General features: G+C 39.9%; 1 protein-coding gene across 1 annotated transcript in view; it reads left to right on the forward strand.

The window, feature by feature from the left end:
• Positions 1-268: 268 nt before the first annotated feature.
• The window catches only part of CTTNBP2NL (CTTNBP2 N-terminal like), a 38,964-nt gene continuing 16,762 nt past the window's right edge, over positions 269-22,470 (forward strand). Inside the window, exons 1-2 of the mRNA XM_053457586.1 lie at positions 269-358; positions 19,767-19,875. Coding sequence (XP_053313561.1) covers positions 19,777-19,875 — 99 coding nt within the window. The 5' untranslated portion in view covers positions 269-358; positions 19,767-19,776. The remainder of the gene's footprint in view (positions 359-19,766; positions 19,876-22,470) is intronic.

A 22,470-nucleotide genomic window follows, 5' to 3' on the forward strand; every position in this document is an offset into this window, starting at 1 on the left:
TAAATTGTCACTTTTTGCTTCAGCGAGTGGCTTTAAAGCTACACAGTGGTGAGGAAGAGGGGGGAGGGAGAGGTTAAGTTAAAATCTTCTATTGTTCCCCTTCTGCCTGTCAGCCGCCTCCATCCCACAGAATGACAGAGAAAGGGCTTAGTGAGCCTTAGCAGAGAGGAGTGAGTACGGCCTATCCCAGCCGTGTCTGAATGGTCCAATCACTTGGAGAGGCCGGGGACAGCCAATCGGCGAGCTGTTTACATGATGCTCGGAATTGCAGAGGGCTGTACTGATTGTACGGAGCTGGGAGGAAACCTCAGTGCAGATTGCCCGGCTGTGTCCTGTTCTGCAACAAAGAAGGAGAAGCGTAAGTAGGACAAAAAGATAGAATTCTATTCACAGTTATTGCGTGGGTCCTGAGTGGGATGTGAGTGAGTGGAAAGCCCAGGTTGAGTGGGTCCTGAGTGACCTGCGGTTGGCTGACTGGCCTCTCTCTAGGCTGCTCTTGATATTTGTATATTGATACTGAGGGGGAGGTGGAATGTACCAGGGCAGTGCGGGATCCTGTATCCCTGTAATGGTAACCCTGTTAAATAGCCAGCCTTGTCTCAGTGTGTATAGAACTCAGTAAAGGTCCATCATTGATGGATAAGGTGCAGCGTGCCAGCCATCCTCCCTCTCTTCATCGGCACTTCATTTGTGGGCTTTGATGTAATGTAAGGAAGTTTTCATTTACTGGCAGGGTGGTAGATATGTGGAACAGCCTCCCAGCAGAGGTGGTAGGACCTAATAGAGTGAGGGATTTTAAACATGCATGGGATATGCATGAAGCTATACTGAATAGAAGACAGGACCAAAGGCTGATTAAGGTCTGATTTTTTTTTTCTATTCTATGTTTGCATGTCACTCTATGTATGTATGCATGTATGTGGACAGAGCCATCTAATAATACGTACATGTGGAAAGATCACTGCCTTTAGTTGGTTTGTTGCGTGGATTCTTGTCTATAAAAGAGTTCATATAGTTCTGCATTTTTGCTTTTTATGGCAAACTATACGGCAAAAGGGGAGACTAAATTCCGAGGAACTGAATTGTGACTCGCATTCTATTTTGAAATACACACAGAAGTAAGCAAATATTTGGTGGCGATTGCACAGCATGCGTTGTTTGACATCGTTTGACACCACGGAAATATTTACAGTGACCTGTATACTTGTGTCTGTGTGCGTCGGGGAACAATTCAAACATTATATATAGTTTATAATATATAAATTATAATATATATTATGAGCGCAAAATCGGAAAAGGCTAGCACCTTCTTTTTCACATTTGGCTTCCTTTGAGGATTGCTATTAAGGATGTCCCTGATGGCGAGCGAAGCCACCAAAAGCAACATGTTCACACTCTTAATGACTTTGTGAGTGAGCTGACACATAAAATATTAAACCTCTAAATAACCAATAATTCGGCATTAGGCTCCACTGGTGACTCCCAGCCATACGTATTTAGGAAACATATACATGTCATCCCCTCGCTGTTGGTGACGTAACATAGAATTTAGTGGTGGAAATGACGTTTAGAGGATGGAGCTTTGACCTTCAGTGACCCTGAGAGTATGGACAAGCCATAGAGTAGCCCGAACCATGAGTCTGGTTTCAGCTGTGAATCCTCTTAGGTATACGTATACGGGCTCAATGAAAGTATAGTTTGTGGGAGGGTTTGGTGAGTCATCCCTATTAATGCACAGAAAAGTATGTTAAAACCTGGCGCAAGAGCTGTCTATAGGAGTCAAACCTATGTCTGGAATCTGAATGTATAGATTAAAAAAATAATCCGCATGCTCATTTTTTTTCTAGTAGAGCACTGAGAAGGCTCAATGGCTCTTAGTTCTGCTGTCCTAATGTAAATCATAAATCAGTGAATTAAAAGAACATTTATGTATGAAGAGCAATTTTAATGAAAAATGATTTAAAAAAATGTGCAGTTACCCCATGTAACAGCTCTTTGCATCAGAGTTATTCTATACTGAGTCTTGGATGACCCTACCACTTGATTTGCCTCCTTATGCTGCTTCTAATATTGTCATCCGGTGTTGGGCTTACGTGGTCTTGTTATTTCTCAGTGCGTCTTTTTTCATATGTTTAGGAGATTATGTCAGCAGCTTTAACATGTATTATACTTGATCATCCCTTTGTGGTTATATAATTAAAAAAAACCCTAAATAAATTAAAAATGTGTTCAGGTCAGATATAGTTATCAAACATGCAAATTGATACAACCCCTTTTAAGATGAGCGGAGGATAACTGGCATCAGGATGCAACAAAGTCTTCTGTCTCGTGATGTCCAAGTCCATGTCAGGAAGCCACGGGAAGTGGTCAAGTTTTCAAATGAATATCCCAGGGCAGTGAATAAAGTAATGTTATTATTGAAAACATATTTGTTTTGTCTGTGCACATTGTTTGTGATGGATTATGTGTAGTTCCTTTACCCTGTAAGCTATTTGTCTATATGGTGCTAGAAGAAGCATTAACAACATGAAAAGTAAGGACCTTACCATGGAACTTATTGAGAAAAAATATCTTAATAGCTCCAAGTTCTCCCGAGACTGAATTCCTACGGTATGCTGTAAATTGTCAATTGTAATTATAATCAATGCCAGTCCCCCACAATCAGGCCAGGGTGATCAATAATACTGTCTGCTATTTTTCAAAACAAGGTGCCTGCTTTAGGGCCATCACGTGTTAAAGAGTCATTTTGGGCATAGGTCACCCTCTTTGTTCACCATTGTCCTAAGTACGCTCAGGTCCTAATGAATGTTGGGGATAGAAGCACACGTCAATCTCTAGCTTTGCGGAGATAGACGTTCTTAAGACTTTGGTGCTAAAAGGAACTGGTTGTCAGCCTGATATAACACTTCTGAATATTAGTGATGAGAACTGAACCCCAGTAACATCAATTCTTGCTACTATATACTTTCTCTGTCAGACTTTGAGGTCTACTCTCTTAAGGAGGAATTTGAGGAAGAGTGGTTTCAGTTCCCTCACTTCACTATTTATTATGAAGGCCAAACGCTCGCACGCTTCTCCAGTGAGCTGGCCCTGAATAATGTATAATACAATGGCTGAGGGGACACAAAGAAATCTGATTTCACTATACATTAGGCAGAACCTTTAGTGAATAGATCCCTTTGTATTGGAACCGTGGTGCACAGGAAACCTGAGAACATGCCATGTTTAGATCCCATTGTAGCAGTTACTCACAAGGAGGACCCTGGTTTAAGCTCCATTATTTGTTATTAGAGCTGTACTCCTTTTTTCACTGGGAGGCATGCAGGTGTTTTATGCCTCTCAGCATGAAGCTTTCACTATCGCCGACGGTAGTGTTTATACAAACTGCTGATTTATCCCCCTGTGTTCTTGTTTAGATATTTAATGCAAATCGAGTACAGAATGAGTTTTGGTGACTAAGGGGAAGGTTGCTCTTCTGCAGTGCACTACCCTGCATCTTTACTGAAAGTGACTCCATGCCGCAAGCTGCAGAACAAGCATACATTTCCCACGTGTCCCTCTTACGAAGCCAGAGCCAAGGAACTGAGAACGTTTGCTGGGTATGAGTGTATCACAGTGTTTTGCAGCCCTAAAAGTCACAATAATGTCTATTCAAACATCAAGGCATGTGCTTATAAAATGAATTGTGTGAATAAAATGCATTACTCGTCTACCAAATGACTTGCAGGGTTCAATAGTTACAAAGTCATGGAAGATGTCCTGTAAAGCCACATTCCCTAAATTACTCTTGTGTATCTAATTTATATTTTTAAAGTCTTCTGACCTCTTCCTTGTTTGTTTTTACCCTATACCCAAAACCTTTCATAAAAGGCGAGGCTAGATGCCCCTCAGGACGTACCTGGATGTCAGGGACATCTTCTTGCCGCTGCGCAGTGTCTATTGACAGCCTGGACTCTCACCCCTGTCAGCGGTAGCCAGCATCGCTGGTAGATAAGTTGGACAACCTTCCAGCATAAGTGGTAGAGGTGAATACAGTAAGCGAATTTACCCATGTATAGGATAGACATGAGGCTATCCAGAATATAAGGCAATATATTTATTTTTTATTTTTACAGCCGTTAAAAAAAAAAAAAAAAAAAAACCTGTGCCTAATTTGAATTTAGTTAAAGGGGAAAATGATTTTTACTTGAGTGCTATATATAATGTCGTAGCGTAGCACTGATTTTATTCTGCTAAACTTCCTTTATGTGAATACCTATAGGCGGTCGTGATGTGTTGGGTGTTTCCTTTCCCTGCTGAAACTCCACACCGAGCTGATCAAGTGAGGTCATGGTTATTCAATGAAGTCCTTTCCTCCGTAGACTTTCATTAGTCAGAGTGTCAGCTTCAGGGTGATTAAGACCGAGTCACTTTTGTTTACCATAAGTCACTATGATTAGCGCTATTTTGAATGTGATAGTGGTAGCAAAAAACATTCGGTGGGCATTTCCATTTAAGCTTAAGGCTACGAAGGTGACATAGAGACTAATAATGGATTGCCTGTGTTCTCTCCCTGGTTTGCCGTATTTACATGTACTGTATTTTCAGGCAAGGTTTCAATCTATGTCTGTAATCACTGCATTCCATCAGGAACGAGTGGGCACCTGTCACTCTCTGTGCCGTCGTCTTGTTCCAGAAGAGGCCATCTGTAGCTGTATAGGAACAGGAACACTGTATTCTGAATTGACAGACTATTTATAGCAAGCTAGGGGAATTGCACCAAACTAATATGTATCATAGTGCCACATGATAATGATTAAGCCATGGTTAGTGTTCCTGAAACAAAGTCTCAGAGTAACATTTTCAGGTAGCAAGCATATATGAGATTTTGTCTAGAACTACAATGTTCGTTATTGTACACATGCCAGCCAACGTGTGTATATATATCAAGGTGTCTGTGTTTAGGCTACATGTAATAGTGCCTTCTTTGTATAGATTTAGCTGGATATGAATGAAAATAATTACTGAGCATCTTGTACGGGGTTAAATAATTTAAATACCACCGGGTTACAACATGGATTTTCTTTTTTTTTTTTTTTTAAAGCTTTGCACAGTTTATTTAGGTTCCTATAAGTCTAGGAAAAGTATTTGGGAAAAAACTTCATATTTTTCTGGGGTTAGTTTTTGTTATTGAGCTCAGCAAATCAATCTATAATAGGCATACAAAAGCCACAGACTGGTCAGGGATTACCAGATAGGTGCTAATGGTCATCAATTTAACATGTAGATTGAAACGCAATCATTAACTGAATCAGACACAGCTGTGTAGGAGGAATAAAACTGAGTAAGGAACAGCCAAACTCACTAACAAGGTTGCTGAAGACAGTTTAATGTTAAAAGTCATACTCCATGCCACAGCAACAAGACTTCGAGTCAGACAGGATTTTTCCCATGTTCTGTCCAAGCTCTCTTAAACAAAGAACTGGGCATTGTCGAGGACTTTATATGTAGTAGTCGGCCAAGGAAACTTATGGCAGCAGATGAAGGACAAACCACGCTAACTTCCCTTCGCAATCAGAAGATGTCCAGCGGTGCCATTAGCTAACCATTGGCAGAAAACAGTGGGACCCTGGTACACCCAGACTGTCCAGAGAAGTCTGGATAGAAGCGTTCTTCATGGAAGACTTGCAGCCAAAAAGCCAAACCTCTGACAAAGAAACAAGAACAAGCCAATCAACTATTCACTAAAAACAGTAACCAGAGTGTGGAAATGGCCACAGGTGCTCTGGACTAATGAAATTTCTGCCTGTAGTAGAAGGCTAGAGCGATACAAGAATGAGTGTTTGCAGGCAACAGTGAAGTATGGTGGATGTCCCTTGCAAGTTTGGGGCTCCATTTCTGCAAGTGGAGTTGTTGATTTGGTCTGAATTAATGGTCAATTAATCAATGCTGAGAAGTACAGGCTGATACTTCTCCGCCATGCAATACCACCAGGGAGGCATCTTATTGCCCCCCAAATTTATTCACTAAGAACTGTCTTCAGCCTAAAGAAGAACAAAGTGTCCTGGAAGTGATGGTATGGCCCCCACAGAGCCTTAATCTGTCTGGGGCAGAGAAACAAATGAGGCTGCCTAAATCCACAGAAGAACTGCAGTTAGTTCTCCAAGCTGTCTGGAACAACCTACCTGCCAAGTTCCTTCAAAAACTGTGTGCAGGACGAATTGATGCTGTGTTTGAAGACAAAGGATGGTCACACAAAATCTTGAAATTATTTAAATTGGTCCTTTGTTCACTCACTTTGCATTAACTATTAACATGTCTATTTTTGAAAACTTTCTTGCTTTGCAACATTTTTCCACAACTGCCTAAAACTCTTGGACATCTGTATTTGCCACACAATGCTGAGGGATCTTCTTCAGGGCCCTTCCTTATCCTGGAAGCACAGGGGCGCTTCCTCTCCCCAAAACACTCTGTCAGGCTCCAGGGGTTTTTATTGCCGGCACCTGTGCCTGGTACAAGATTAAAAAAATATGCACAGAACATCTTCCCGGGACTGTATGGTGACACAATATTACTTCATGTTCAAAAGAGTTGCATAAAAGCTAAATATGTTTCACTTCTAATGTTAACGCAGACATTTAATGGTATGTTTACATGGCAGTATGTGAATACTTGTGCATCGCTTTGTAAAATAGTCCACCAGAATCAGAAGACCAACGAAGCATCGAGAAATAATGGACTTGATTGATTAAATATTTTAATCTTCCAGCAGCATCACAATATAGCCAATGTCCACTGACATAGTTTCCTAGCTGTAGTAAATGTGTACGAGGTTTTGGACATTTGATTGAAACCGCATGGCATTGTGCTATATTTAGGCATGAATGGAGCTCAGGCTGTTTATTTTCCCTTCAATTCTGTATCGACCGAGAGTCATAGGGTTGAAATTTCCATTATGTATACAGACACTGAATATAGCCTTTATTTCGAGGAGGACCATTACCCCTTTGTGTCGTCTTTCACGCTAACACCAGACCTCCGATTGATGCCATTCCCATTTGAAAAAAAATACTGTAATTGGTTCCAAGAGAACCCATACACAGGATTTATTCATACCCTTTAATACTTTACTTTAAACATTGAAGGGATATGAATGCTTAGAAATAAAAACATATATGCGGTGGCTGGTGTGTCGCTTTTGAAGTACTTTGTAAGGACTCAAATATGCTTTTACTGAACCTTCCATTTAAAGAGTTTTCGATTGTGTCACATGATGTAATGTTATGTTTTTACATGTATCTGTCACAGGGTTTTTGTATGTACTGTGGCCCATTCCTGGACTAATAATCTCCTAGACAAACACTCTTCGCTCCATGTGTAAACAACAGAAGGTCTTGGTCCTAATCACCCAGGGGGAACTGAGGAAATTAAGGTCTGTGGGGAAATACATTTATTGACATTGCCGTGAAGAATCACCAGTCCATTGGGGCCTTTAGTATTGTACATACTTGATGTTTATTTCAGCAATGTGGTACAAAGTTCATTTCTCTTAAATATGCTACATTCTCATTATATATATTATAGCCTAGAGGAGAAAAGGGGAGGATGGGTGATCATAAGAGAGGAAACAAACTACGGGAGACAAACTTATTTCAAAGGAAGAGAAATGTTAGGACAAGACATCATAATCTAAAGCTAGATGTCAGAGGCCGATGTGTAATAAGTTTAACTTTACTGAGAAGGTGTGACATACATGGAACAGGTTTCCAGGAGATGTGGTAGAAGTTAACAGAGTAACAGAATTTAAATTGTCATGGGATAGGCATAAAGCTATCCTGAATCTAAGTCGAGACAAAAGACTGATTAAGGTCTGATTCTTTGCATCAGAAAAATGGTTCTTATGTACTGTAAAATTCAATGTTTCTTTTACCATATACTGTATAAAGCAATATAAAAAAGATCCTTATCAACCCATTGTGAGTGTCACACCCCGTGTCAGAGGTATGATGCAGAGGTTCCTTGTCACGTTAGAGGCTTATATGCACACTCCCTTAAGACTCTCGGTGCCAAGACATGCAGGACGTGAATGTTATATGAAGTTTGATACCCTGTTAATGTTTGTTCCGCTTCTCAGACAATCTTCGACACGTCTTAAAAATTCCAAGATGTCGTCAAGGGAGTTACAGTCCGCATAACTCATTATCCAGAGAAGGAAGGTAATAAATATCATGCCCGCCCAGGCTTTGAGCAAAGGTATACAAGCAGAGATTACAAATAAAACCTTTACATGTTAATCTGATGTACAGAACATCTCATCCATTTCTTAGTTTCTTTGCTCGGGTCTCTAAAGGGACTACTTCATATTAATTGAAACCTCTTAAATATGGCAGTAGTAAAATGAATACAGTACAGGTTTAGGTAGGGCAAGTTAGGAGTATAATGTGGATCTGTTTTGCCCCCTAATCGCTGTGCCATACTTTTTATTAATGTCATCATAGGTAAACTGATCGGATTTTTTAAGTAAAATCTTCTGTATTTTTTTTTTTATTATTGTTTAAGTAATGTCAAGACAGAAACTGGCTCTGTGGATGCGGAGTAGCTTTGGGCCACACTCAACACAAATGATTTATCCTCGTAGGAACAGTAGGCACCTATGCATCAGTATACATTCTACCTATACATCCCATGTTACTATTGTATCCGTATTACTATGCTATTGATATCCATAGGAAGAAATTGTTTACAGGGCATTTTTATAATTGCACTGACTACAGTAGATATATTTTGTACAATTTAAATTTAAAGAAGGACTGGTTCAAAGGAAACACAATAAACGGTGAACAGAAGTCATAGTTGAGAGGATATCCCCATGAATCTGATATCTGGCCAACCTAACCATCAAGGTTTTCTGTGCATTTAATGGCACATGAGGTCCAGGATTATGTTCCTATTTTTGCTATATTGGTAGAAGGAGCATCGGTTGAAATAGTGAGAATGAAGGAGACAGAGCAGATTTATACATCCCTTGTCTACATGGGATAGTGTTGGGTAACATCTGTTGCTGAATTACACACCAGCCAATGGCAGGGCTCAGCTCGCCGCGTCTTATCTGTGTGCTACTAGAGTTGTCCCTCAACAGATGCCTACCCTTTTAGGTGACACTGCAGTTATAGTCATATTGTCAAGGCTAGTTGCTTAAAGGAAAGGTATCATTGCTTAAAAATGAAGGTGTTGTTCCAAACACGTCAATTACACTCGCGTTAAAAGTGCTGCGGGACATTTAAGAAGATCTTTCTGTCCCTGACAACAAAATATCATTCAAATGTTTACATTTAAGTTATGTAAATATGTCTGGCAGTGGTTAATGAATGACACAGTACTATGAATCATTTGTACAACTGCAAGTAGTTATGAAAGTGACACATTCAGTAGAAAACGTGGAGTACGGCATTAAAACTGAAGACATAAAACAGGCCTAATGATGTTTTTTTAATTAATGGGACATAGCTGTGAAATAGGGGAGTTCCATGTACGGAATTAGTGGTTTTGATTTTCAAGATGTCCACAGTCACATTTCCTCTATTTTTATATTGTGATTGGAATACGTTTGTGAAAGGGGAACACAGCACTAGACTTTATTTCCATCACACGAAATACAGAAGCATCATCATCATATACAATGGTATAGTGTTCTCTTCACTTGAGTTTAACCCCTTAAGGACAATGGGCGGTCCCTAAACCCATTGAAAATAATGCATTTTGAGCCCGTACATGTACGGGCTTTGTCATTAAGGGGTTAATAAAGGCTGGTGACCCTGTGATTCGTGCTGTAAAAAGCAAATGCTCTTAGTAAATGGGTTGTTACCCTATTACACGGTAATAAGAACCCTATTGCAGTTCAGAGGAACACACAGCAAAGCTCTGATCGAGAAAGTTTACAAAGTCGCAAAATAAACCGCACGAAGCAAAGATTTTAGGGTGTAGAGTAGTCCTGTGAATGTTACTATTCTTAATTTACCAGACCTTTTCAATAGGCCTGTCTGTATGCTTGCCTAACAAGGAAACTTTCCAAATGAGTCAAGTTACACCTCGGCAATTACAAGTAATTACTTAGCCCCATGGGATAGAAGCTATGAATGCAACTTGTGGAAAATTCCCTTGATCCTTCCTTGGCTTCACTGGAGCTCAGCCATACATGGCTTGTTTTCTTACAATTTACATTATTCTCCCTACTGTATGAACCTCCTCTTTTTTTCAGTAATGTAACCTCTTAAATCGGGGCTTCAGGGTAGGAGGAGCATGGAGTCCCCCAACCAACTTCCTAAAGACAAACAATGCACAATGTATGGGAAGCTTTTCTGCGTCCGGGTATCCTGTGTGTCTTTTGCGTCCCATGTGCATTCGCTTTAGGTTTTAGCACTGGCGAAATCAGCGCGGAGCTTGTCCCAAGCTCTGGCTTGGGGTTTATTTGCTAAATCTGGAGATTTAAGCATGTCACCTCCGTGACAGTATTGTGCACCATCAAGGGCAAGTCCCAATGGGTTCCTCTTGCATGCTGAACTAAACACTGGTTAAATTATGCATTAGGCATGGCCAGTAGAAATTGCAACTCTCCTGCAAACTGCCCTGCTAACGTTAGTGAATAAACTCTATTGTAATAAAAGAAACTCTGGTTGCCCCAAAATTTAGTTGTGAGCTATATGAGGCAAACCTTCTCCAAAAGACAATGCTTATAATATGGCTGTATCATATTGTACGTAAAATGTTACTGTGAAAGCGTGCCCGTTGACACGTTTACTGTGTAATTTGAGTAGGGAAACATCTCCTCTGCCGCTGCAGACTTTTAAAGGCATTGCTTTATGGTCCTGTGGTTCCTTTTGCTTTGTCAGGGTGTACATACCTTTCTGATGATAATAACACTTAACTCAGAATGTGGATGCTCACTTAACACTAGTATGCCAGACTGTCTGTCTGTGCACACATTGGTTAATGTAAACTTGCTCAATCTCTCCTAATCCCATAATGCCATGTGCATGGGACGCTGGCAAATCGACGCTTTGCTCATCATTATGCTCTAGTAGCCAATACTTGATTTGTGGCGCTACTCATATGGACAAAGTACAGGTGAGCCGTAGCTCAATTGATCTATCGCTCTAATCAAGACAAAGATGTTTGCATATAGGAATACTAATCTGCCATGTGCCTGGATAGGTGTATTCTACCTCTGTGAATCACGGCAGGGTGGATGTAGGTGTGGAGAGGCTGACATTACTATGATGCTTGTAAAATCCAGAGCTCTGATGCAATGTTCTCTTTCTGCTTCTGAACCGAAACTCAGACTTTTGAAAAGGAAGCAAGCCAAGAGAGGCTGTCTCTAATAAGATAGAGGTTACAGCACACGGATATATAGAATGTTCCCTCTGAGTCTCTGCCCCCATATCAACATGTGTTTGGAATTAAAGTGATGATGAAGTTAAGCGACCAGTGTTGGATGGACATTTAGAGTCTCTTTAAAAAGTGATACTCTCCATACTATACAGTAAATTTCTAAATGAATAGACGCTGATCACTCATCGGAACGATTTGCTGTTTACAGAAAGATGTTGAGGAACCAAAATTTCCTTTGTCAAGTTACAAATCCTTAGTAGATTTGTAACTTTTTCCATTTTATTTTTGTATGTATTAAATAAACCTATATAACTTTATTAACATATTTAAAAAAGCAATATATAGGTAATAAAGACTTGCCTTATGTGCACACTTTGAGGAAATGTATCTTAAAGCAGCGCTCCAGCCCATTTTCATGTTAAATGCGTATTTAGTGGAGGTCTATTGTCTCATTTAACTCCTCCCCCAGAAGCCTCTACTCGTGGAAGAGAGCATACCAAAATATGCTTCTTGCACATGCTCAGTATAACTCCTATTGAAATAAACAAAGGTAGCCACATGCAAAAAAGTGTGCTATTCCAACATACATTGAATAAATAAAATTATTTCATTACGTCCTGTCTTCTGAATATGCCTTATTATGACTTCCATTAAGTTTTCACTGCCCTAAGGGGGGATGAGGAGAAGGAAGAGAACTTCAGGGCATTGTTCTTTAGATGATGCTGTTTCTCCTGCTCTGAGACAATCCCCGCTTGTATGAAGTCAATGCAACCACTTTCATCTGTAGTAAAGCCTCATCCAGAGATTTTAAGACCTTGACTATTATTCATATATTTATCTACGTTCAGGTGCTTTTTGTAATTTTTGCTCTTTAACGTAAATCGCTACTTGTTTTATTACGCCTTTGGAACCACCATATTTTCACTGACTGACAGCAGACCTTTCCTGTTTTACTTACTAAGCCTGGCGTCTGTCTAATTCTAATGAAATGTTCACGCTTAATTACTGTTCAGATGTTTAATTAATATGGCCATGTTAGTTTTGACAAACATTTTTAGTTTGGTATCACCCTTGTCCTAGAAAACTTCCTGATTAAATCAACTTTTTAATTGTTCTCACACCCTCCTTCAGTAAACAAAACCCAAATTCTTATTAAATTCTTTTCAGTAGGTTGTGCATAGAATTAAATGCAGTCAGTGGCATATTTAGCTAAGAAGAATGTGTTGCGTTATAGTGTCCTGGTTTCTTTGTGCAAAATCAAAGTGGCCACCAGATCATCTACATCTGTAGACCTGTTTAATGTTGGAGCTACAACAACATTGAGAAGTGCTGCCAATCTCTACGGTTAATTAAAACTACATCTTCTGGAAAGTTTTGTCTTTTTACGTAACGGGAGGCAAAATGTTTGCATAAAGTTAAAACCTGTGAGAGATGGGGTCGATCATTTGCACCATTCACGCCGTATGTTGGCTTTCGCTCCCATAAGAGTTAACCGGTTCAGAACTGTTTCCATCAGGGCATAACTAAGTCATTTAAAAATCTGGTATTTAAAGTATCGGAGCGCTAATCCCAGAGTTTGTTCAGCAACAGACCCTGTTTAAGTTGGCTGGGAAGCAGAGATGCTCGTCATTTTAATTGATGTTATCTTAAAGTTTTATTCAGAAGCCAAACACTTCACTCAGATGCTTCGGCGTTTAGAGGATTCCTCACTTCCCGCGGAGAGACGGAGAAATAGTTTGAGGGCCGCCATTTTATTAGGAAAATGATGCTGTTTGGTGGAGCAGTAGTGGAAAGATTTTAGGTGGCCTCCTGGAAAAAAAATTTTATGTGGCGAAACCAATAACAAAAAAAAAAATTAATAAAAAAAAAATGTAAAATTGTCTCAAACTGGTCAAAATTTACTTCAATCTTCGTAAAATAGGACATGGGATTTTAGTGAATAAAACCATTGTACATGTCATTTGTTCTTGTGCGTGTGTCTGTTGAGTTGTACCCAAAGAGCACACCTGAGACCCGTGTTCATTTATCTTTCCTGCCATCGTAGACTATGAAACATTAAACACTCTCCAGCTGAACAGGTTGGGGAGGGGGGGGGGTGCAATTCCACTTTATTTTCATAGCCTCCAGCTGTAAACTCTGTTTTCCAAAGAGCTCGGTGGATTGTGTGCCTACAGCAAGCTCCAGCTGGAACATTGAACGAGGAGGTAATGGAGAAGCTTATTAAGAGAGCTGGGAGTGACCTCTCAATATATAATGTCCAGCTTGATGGATGACATTCAACTCCTGTGTGTGTAGAGGGAGGGGGAATGCGTCTAATTAGTTGCAGTCTTTATTTTCCCGTGTGTTTTATTTATTTTTTCACACCTACCACGACATCGGCTGAATGATCCTAAATAGCACCATATTTATTTCGTACTCGTTCATGGCAATGGATGACATGGCTTTCTGTGGTTGGCATTCATTGCAAATTAGCATATAGAGGCAAACCTGCTTCTCCAGTGACCTTTTGACAAGCTTTTTTGATTTTATGTTTATGAACGTGACTACGATTAAAAAAACACGATAGTAAGACAAGGGCCGACATGTCACCTTTTTCTGGGATCATTTACTGAATGTGTATACTGTCAGCATGTCCACAAAGTACATTTTCAACAACTAACTTATTTGGAGGGTTTATCATTTCGAAACACTTAGTATACTGAAAAATTGGCAATATTTCCTCAAGGTGCTGTTCCGCCTAGTCTGCTGACGTTTAACAATCGTATAGACAGATCTATACCGCTCTTAAATGCCCATACCTTTCCCAGAAATGATGCTTTGATCATGTATACCTTTTGGCTAACTCCTTTTCTTGTTCCGTGAAAATAAATGGCACTGATGACATTAAATCTGATGGTGGGAAAATAAATTAAAACAGTTATAGAAATGAATAATATTTCAGATGTATTCGCTTAACATACGCAAGATCCTAATCTTTGTCTAAGTGGAATGGCACCTTTCACAGTTATTGCGAAATCGTTGAAGCGTCTGCAGAGTTGGGAAGCAAGTCATCAACAACATATTGTTGGTAAATGCAGGCATTAGAGCAGCTTTGCCTGTAGTCAGTAGACGTAGTAAAACTGGGTGAGCCAGCATGGACTTGAAGAATTGTTCATACACAATGGCAAAGCCAAGCTAACTAAAAAGTCGCCTTCTTTAGTGTTGTTGGACTTTATATGTAGATCGAATGTAGCCCAGCTGATGCACCGGCTTGGAAATTCTGGCTCACTCCACGCCAGTAAAATATTTATGGCGTCAGTTGGTGGCAGATAATGATAAATAATATAGTAAGAGAGTTTAAACATGCATGGGATGGGCATAAAACTATCCTGGTTCTAAGACCGATCTGCTGTCACATTGTATGTTTCTACGCATAACATTATAAGATGTATTCTTGCGTTGAAGGAGAGAGCAAACCGCAGGGTAGCACAAGATTTCATCCAAGAAAATATGTTTCGGTGAAAATAAACAATAATGTCCAGTGAGGACGGAGCAGCAGGCTTCCGATAAACACATTTCTCATCCTTCTTGTGCTTTTCTAACTTTATTTACAGGTTATGCAAACAGCCTTTGGCAATCTTGTGAAATGTTTATCCCCGGTGCAATCCATTCCGTTATTTTATTGGCGGAGGAATGAGCTCTGCTCCCTGCAAAGCAAGCGCGACTTAATTAAAAGGGGAAACATAACGGCAGAAATATGTCACGTTAAAAAACCATTCCCTCTTGCTTTTTGTTATCTTTGTTGAGCATCGTTACAATCTGCTCATATTTGTTAGGAAAGGACTCCCTTAGTGTGCAGCTGCCTTTCCCGACGTAGCTTGACTACTCTTCATGTCTCTTTTTTTGACCTGTCCAGACATACCTGGCAAAAGTAAAATAAACTTAAAGGTGTAGTCAATCAGTAGATTTTATTTGCCAGTACGTTATAGATAATCAGGAAAAGGGGGGGGGTGGATAATGGGGGATTCTACAGAATTCCCCAAGCATGACACCAAGACCATTTGAAGGGACCCCTCGGCTATCATAGGCTTTAAGATGATGCAGGTGTTAAATCATGATCGATGATACTGTGCGTTCTTCCTTGGGACCGTGAATTTATTAGCTTATTTATTTAATTTTAAAACTTTATTGTGAAGATCCTAGTTCTGGATTATGCAGTCTAATGACAACACTACTAATCCTGCATGAAGAAGATGGGGTTACATACGTTTAAAGCGATGCCGTCATAAGGCAGCAAGGGATCTAAGTAACTTGTTTCCAACGCACACCAGAATTGCTCTTCATACAGGAACCCAAGGTCTTAATTAAATCGTCAGTGATTTTGAGCAAGCTGCAGCCAATAACTTAAGAATACGGCGCAAAAAGTAAGCCGACCTCAGCCCGGTTGATGGAACAAAATATATTGACACACTGAGTGCAGTCTGACCGGACGTAGTATTTCCAGACAGCCTTTCAGCGTAAACTCAGTCTAGCCTCATTAACTTTAATGGATTAAGACCGCTACTACATAACGTCAGTACATGTGTTCCCGGCAGCTTGTCAGCAAGTTCAGAAATTAGGCGATCGACCAAAACCCCAGAGCTGTTAAGACAATGTTAATTCCATACCACACAATACTTTAATACATGCTTTGCTGAAATATGAATGCACAAAGCAACAATAATTTTTACTCAATTTTTTTTTGATTATGTAGAGCAAGTGAAAACTCCACAGATGTCAGAATAATAGCACACTCTTAGTATAAAACCCTTTTTTGCATATTTTTTATTATGCCATAATAATAGGAATTCATGAAGGGCACTGGCTCTAAACCAACTGACACTAAATATATATAATATTTGGTTTGGACCTATGTTTTCAGACATTTCTTTGCCAGCATAAATCGCTTGCCCTAACTTTATACAGATTTTTTTCAGCTGTTGCTAAGCTTCTGGTAGGGTGACATTACTACTAGCCCATACACTTGCCAACACCATGGCTAAGCCAGCGTAGCTGACAATGCTGCCATGTCATAAAAATACTGGCACCCAAATAGCGTGAAGGCAGCAAATACACCGAGTCCCATATGCTACATGATACGGTATAATAATAAAGACAAAACAAAGATATTATTAAATATTAAAAACGTCATTTCTTTTAATATGGCGTCTGGACGTTAATCCCTCTTTATTGGGCCAACGTAGAAAAAAGACGTACATAGGCTTTCAGGACCTCGGGTCTTCTTCAGGTTTTGGATTTCTTTGACAGTATTAGACTTTTTTTTTTTTTTTAAGCGTGTGATGGCTACCTAACCATATCCACAGTAATAAAGGGGTGCTGTATTTAAAAATATTCAATTCACACAGTCCATTTTTACCGTTCAGTCATTTTGTAATCTTATATGCCCTACGTTGTCCTTGACAGTAGATATCACATTTTGTAGGCTTCCTAGCAGGGGGAAGATTATTTTAAGCAAAGTAACTTGACAATTAGGGGATGAATTAATACGGTTTTTGTTGGCAGTGTTCCTCGTGTATGCCAGCAAAAGGTGCACGTGCCAGATCTGCTTTTCTTTTGCTGTCAGACTTTTTAAAATTCACCGTGGGTCCTCAGAGCTGATGGCAGAGTTGCATAAATAGCCCCGGCCAATGGATTTAAGCTGATCTGCAAATCCATGACTCTAATCCTCGGAAACCATCCACGGTACAATTGATTAGAGCTCCGCTTGCTAATTGACTACTGTCAGTAGTTATTAGAGCCAGCTCACTACTAGCCAGCAGTGTATGAATATTTAACGTGTTCCTAAATACGACCCGCGTTAAACAATGGGCTATTTACATGTTCTCTCAAGTTACTGTAAACACGTCAGGGAGTTTTTAATATTTTTATAAGATTCAGCATTATCTGTAATTGACCCCCCCCCCCCGAGATGTTATATGTAAGCATCAGCAAAGACTGAGGTAAAGGGTATGGTGGAATACCACCATCAGCTTGAGCCCAGAGGGTAATCTGTCAGAATCGTATCTCTACGGCTCGGCCCGTCAGCGGTATACTCTTGATATTAATGGCGCACAGCGGAGGATGCGGAAAGCGCTTGTCTTGTAAAGATCTGTGCTGGCTTATCTAGACGCCGCAAAACTTCTTCACTTGCACCTCCGAGCTCCCTGATGTGGAGAGGGCTGATGGGTGGCAGAGTGGAAATGTGCAGCTGCCTAAAGTCCCCAGAGGTTCCATATGACACACAATGCGACCATAAAGGGCCATTTGGAATTCTTTCCGGCTCTGGTTTGGACAATGAAATTAGGATTGGGACACACCAGGAAACATCCTAATACCCTGTATTGGGATCCTATACCGAACATATGCTTAGAATTAATCTTACAAGCGTTAGTGGGAAGGTTTCTTTTACTCCCTACATTTTCATAGAATTTGAAACTTTGGAATCACACGGCAGTCTTATTTCCATTTGTATGCAGAGATATTCTAGGTAGGCTGCTAGTGGCATGATAGGGAAACTAAACACCTGCTCAAATACTCTGCTCAAATACTCGGTGCTCCTGTCCTACGGATCGGATCAGAAAGGGGCAAGTAGAAAAGCAAGTGTGATGTCTCCTCAGCATTGCTTTCTATGTTTTCTGTTTGGCGGAAGCATCATAGGGCATCTCACTCTTCACATTACTGGACTTTACCCAATTTTGCACGCTCCTCTAGACAGGCACTGTTGCCGTTACACAATAATCCTTCAGTTAATTCAAATAAACATGGCCATGTCCTCCTTCTGATCCTGTGCCGTTATGTTTAAATGTGGATGAAGTCCTCCCCAGGCATATGAATGATCTTTCAGAGCAGTTCAATAACAGAAGATGTTCTATAGCTATTAAAATCTCTGATATTTCTACAGCAAGACTACTCATTTTTAAGAAAACAAGAACTTGAATTATTGATTATTTTTTCCACTCATACACAAAAATAGTCATCAACTCTGTGATCCATTTCAAACCTACTCTAGGTTTATTTTTTAGGCTTTGCTGCTTTTTTGAAACCTAGACAGATGTAGAGTATTAATAATTTAACTTAGAATCCTAAGGGAAATGGGCAGAAAGGCGATATTTTCAGGTTATTTCACAGTGGAATACAGTGATTGCGCCCTCTTTCTGTGGCTTTTATTTATTTCAATCATTTATTTCCTTTGTGTCATTTTGCTCCAATGTCTTATGCATTTTTAGGGTGTAGTATGGGAAAACACAACTGAATAAGAACTCGCCTTCAAATCTAAAGCTTTGTGATTGAAGCGTTGTATGTGGTAGTGTGTCTGTATCACAATGTATCTGGCTTTATTCATCTCTAGGTATGCTGTTGTGGGTATCAGAAAAAGTTGGGTTCCACATTATAGATAGAGAAGTGGTTAAGCGATTATGTGTGTAGGAAGAGGCCAGCTTGAGATATTAGCTTTTATTCAACTTTGCCCTCATTCACCAGTTACATTTCAGGCCACCAGATTTCTCATGGCTTCACATGACTTCCCGATTTACCCGCAGGTTCATTGGGCATAATCCTGGGTGGATACCTTTTGGCGGGACCAAAAAATATTGCTGCCTACTAAGACTTTTTTTTTTTTTTTATTCCTGCTTTGGGGTTTCCTCATTTTTATTATTTTTGTTTATTAGTTATTTCCATCTCCCTAATAGGGAAAGTAGGATTCTGCCATCTGTGTCCCAGCCCTGAAACCTGGTAGCGACTTGCTTTAGCGCAGGTAAACAAGCTCATAAATCTTTTCTCTTTCTGATGTCCCTCTCTGACAGGCATTTAATAAATACGCGTTTATACATCAGGCATAATTAAATGTAATCTTCTTGTCTGATCGCTGACTGACAGCCGAGAGCAACGCCCACGCTTAAAATACGAAAACACATCTCCATAAAATCCAAATGCAGGAACAAAGCAGGTTTGTTTTATTAATCCATGTGTTTGAGGAAAAACCGATCACATTTCATCTCACCTGCATCCCACTTTTATGCACAAACCATTCTGTCTACGGCTGAAGGTATTCTATAACTACAACGAGATTCTGTATATGCAATGTATAGGGCCAATCCAGGTTGAGGGTTCCTTAGAAGAAGAGCTAAACTGGCCCTGTGTAATAGTTAACAACCATGCTTTATATAGGAGGAAATACAACTCAGATGACATTTGGTTGGGGATGTGTCTGACTTGCAGGGATTGTTAGAAATCTAATGGAATCAAGCTGCGTTTGCTAGTTTCATGTGGAAATGCCTTTACGTGGAGATCGTAAATGAAAAGCGTTCTACATGTTCCTGTGTGGTCAATGTTGTGACTGTAGTTTTATGCTTCGTATCTCATGTCTGCTTCCTTTTTTCTAGGGGGGACACAATGAATCTGGAAAAACTCAGCAAACCAGAATTGCTGACGCTGCTGAGCATCTTAGAAGGGGAACTGGAAGCGAGGGATCTTGTCATTGAGGCAATAAAGGTATGTCCTGTTTTTACAATGAGATTGTTAACTTGATTAATGACACAATACCCCAAATTATAAATCTGCGAGATCTTCTAGAGACTAGATGTCCCATTTTTAACTGGAGTGTCTCTTCATTTCAAATCCTGCCTTTTTTTTATGTCCATGTCTCATCTGAAAGCTATTATAGATTCCACATCAGTGTGATGCCTGTTGCTTTAAAGGGGCTAACAAGGGATGGACCTACAGCTCTGTCTGTTAACACCAACTTCTCCACGTGTTCCCAGAATACTATGCAAGGATTTGACTACCCAATTTGGGCAATATTTACAACTGCTGCCAAATTCTGAGCTGTTTCGCAGAGCACAGAAGGTCTTGAGTGCCAAGAATAAACCTTAGAGCCTATTTAAATGCCTTAATAAGGACTCAACGCGGTAAATATTTAAATCCACTTGTTAGAAATTGAGTTTGTTTTTGTCTTCAATGGCGATCAGCCACAGGGTTTCTGAAGTCAGTATTGACCCAGCTATTCCTGCAGCTGCTCCACGTTGGACGGGCTTCCATCACTTAATGCGAGGGAGACTGCCTCGCTGTTTGGCCGCAAAAAAAACTATTAACTCATCGTTAAATGCACCTAGATTTAAATTAAATCAGTATAACCGTGCAAGATAGGAATGGCTTTATTTGAAACAAGCTGTGATTATCTCCGATATGTTTATGTTTGAGGCCCCGGAGTTACTAAGCATAAAAGTATTATTCGGAAAGTAAGTCTATATATAGCATGTGTACGCATATGTTATGTGAAAAATTATGTTTTGTTGTTTTTTTTTTTTTAGCTTGCTCTTATAATTCTTAAGTGTATTTTCACATTTATTGCTTGATTAAGGGGATAACTCTATTTTAACGAAAGAGTTAATGTGCTTCCAGTTTGTAAGGGTTGCGGTAACCAAACCAGAAGGAGGATGGGGACGCTGGAGGCTGAGCCCGCCGCAGAATAGGAAGTGTTTAGTGTTCTAGGCAGTGATTTCATCGGCACCTGGAGCTGTGGCCGGCAGCAGCAATGACAGACTGACTAGGAAAAGCCACAAAGTCCTGTTCAGCAAAACTGAGGCCTCCTTGTCTCACTTTTCCATCCATTACAGCCAAACCTGGACCTTGCCTACTTTAAATTCACATACATAATGAACTAGGGGGGTTCACATTAATACTTAAAGGGACACTCCAGCCATCTTCCACTTTAATGTGAATGATGGCTGCATCACCTTCACATTTTTATTCCCCCCCCATCAATTTTGTGTAACAGTTCTTTAGAATCCCCTATATGCATTTGCATATTCCCCTAGCCCCCTAGCTTCCAGAAGTTGTGTTCAGCTGAATGCATTTACTGTTTACCATGCTTTGTGCATGCATGGTATACATACTACCAGCCACCTCTAGCCCCAGCTCTTGAGAGATTTCCAGGGGGTTTAATAAGACTTCCGCAGAAGCTTAACCAATTTTTCTCCCTTTCTGTCATGCTGATAATACGCTTTCTTCATCGGGGTATGGGACATTAAACTGTCCCTTTTAAAGCGGAAGTCCCCTGACACTTTCAACTTGAGTATAAAATACAGTGTAGGTCAGCAGTCTCATTTTGTTCTAATAAACATACTTTATCTGCAGTGAGCTGATTCTTTGTGGCAGTGCTAATAAAGTCCGTCCCTCCTTAGACTTTCATTATGAAGAGTTATTATTGTATTGTTTACTACAGACAGTATATCATCACTATATACAGTATTAGAAGTGTCATTCAGAGTACTGTTCATCACATGTAGCCTTATTTTTATTTAGTTCAGGGGCCAAGTAATTGCCAGCACTTCCCGCAGATCTATCGGGTAGTATAAAATGGCAGGGAATAGGGTAGCACGCGGTATAGTTACGGCATTGGGTATTTTAGACTTGCGCTGTGAATATAGAAAATAAAGAACACACTTAAGCAAGTAGTTGAAGTTGTGCTGATCCCTGAGTTTCCTAATCAAGTTCTTTCAATCACAAAATGGTTTAATTATTAGTAATGACTGCAGCATATCTGTAAAATTACCATTGATGTTCGTTGAAGCTAAAGGCTATAATAGTCAAGCAAATGAATGATTTGGAGCTTGTGAAAAAGAAAGAAATGTGCTTCGTTTCCCAAAAGCACATTATTTAAGCAATTTCAGCATGTCCACTATTTATCCCCACATGAGCAATAACAACATCTTTAAACTACTATGGAAACAAAACATTGGACTGAGAACTGGCATAAAGCCGTAAAACTGTAATACAGCTCCAAGCGGAGAGTAATGGGAAATATTAAGCGCAACAAAAATATTGCTAATGTTCCAGGCACACGCCAGCCATCAGATGCGTGATAATGCACATGATACCTGTGTGGGCTTTTTTAAATATTCCTGGTGCTTTCTTGCCACTGATTGGCTGCATACATTACATTACATTATGTTCCTTTGCTTATTACCATTACATTACAGCACAGCAAAGCACATACATGCTTCTGATACCATTATATTGGATTGGATTTGAAAAACATTACTTAAAAGATCTGCCTGTTTTCCCAAATCCTACATTATGTAGTTC

This window comes from Spea bombifrons, chromosome 2, assembly GCF_027358695.1.
Source record: "Spea bombifrons isolate aSpeBom1 chromosome 2, aSpeBom1.2.pri, whole genome shotgun sequence".
Classification (NCBI taxonomy): Eukaryota; Metazoa; Chordata; class Amphibia; order Anura; family Pelobatidae; genus Spea; species Spea bombifrons.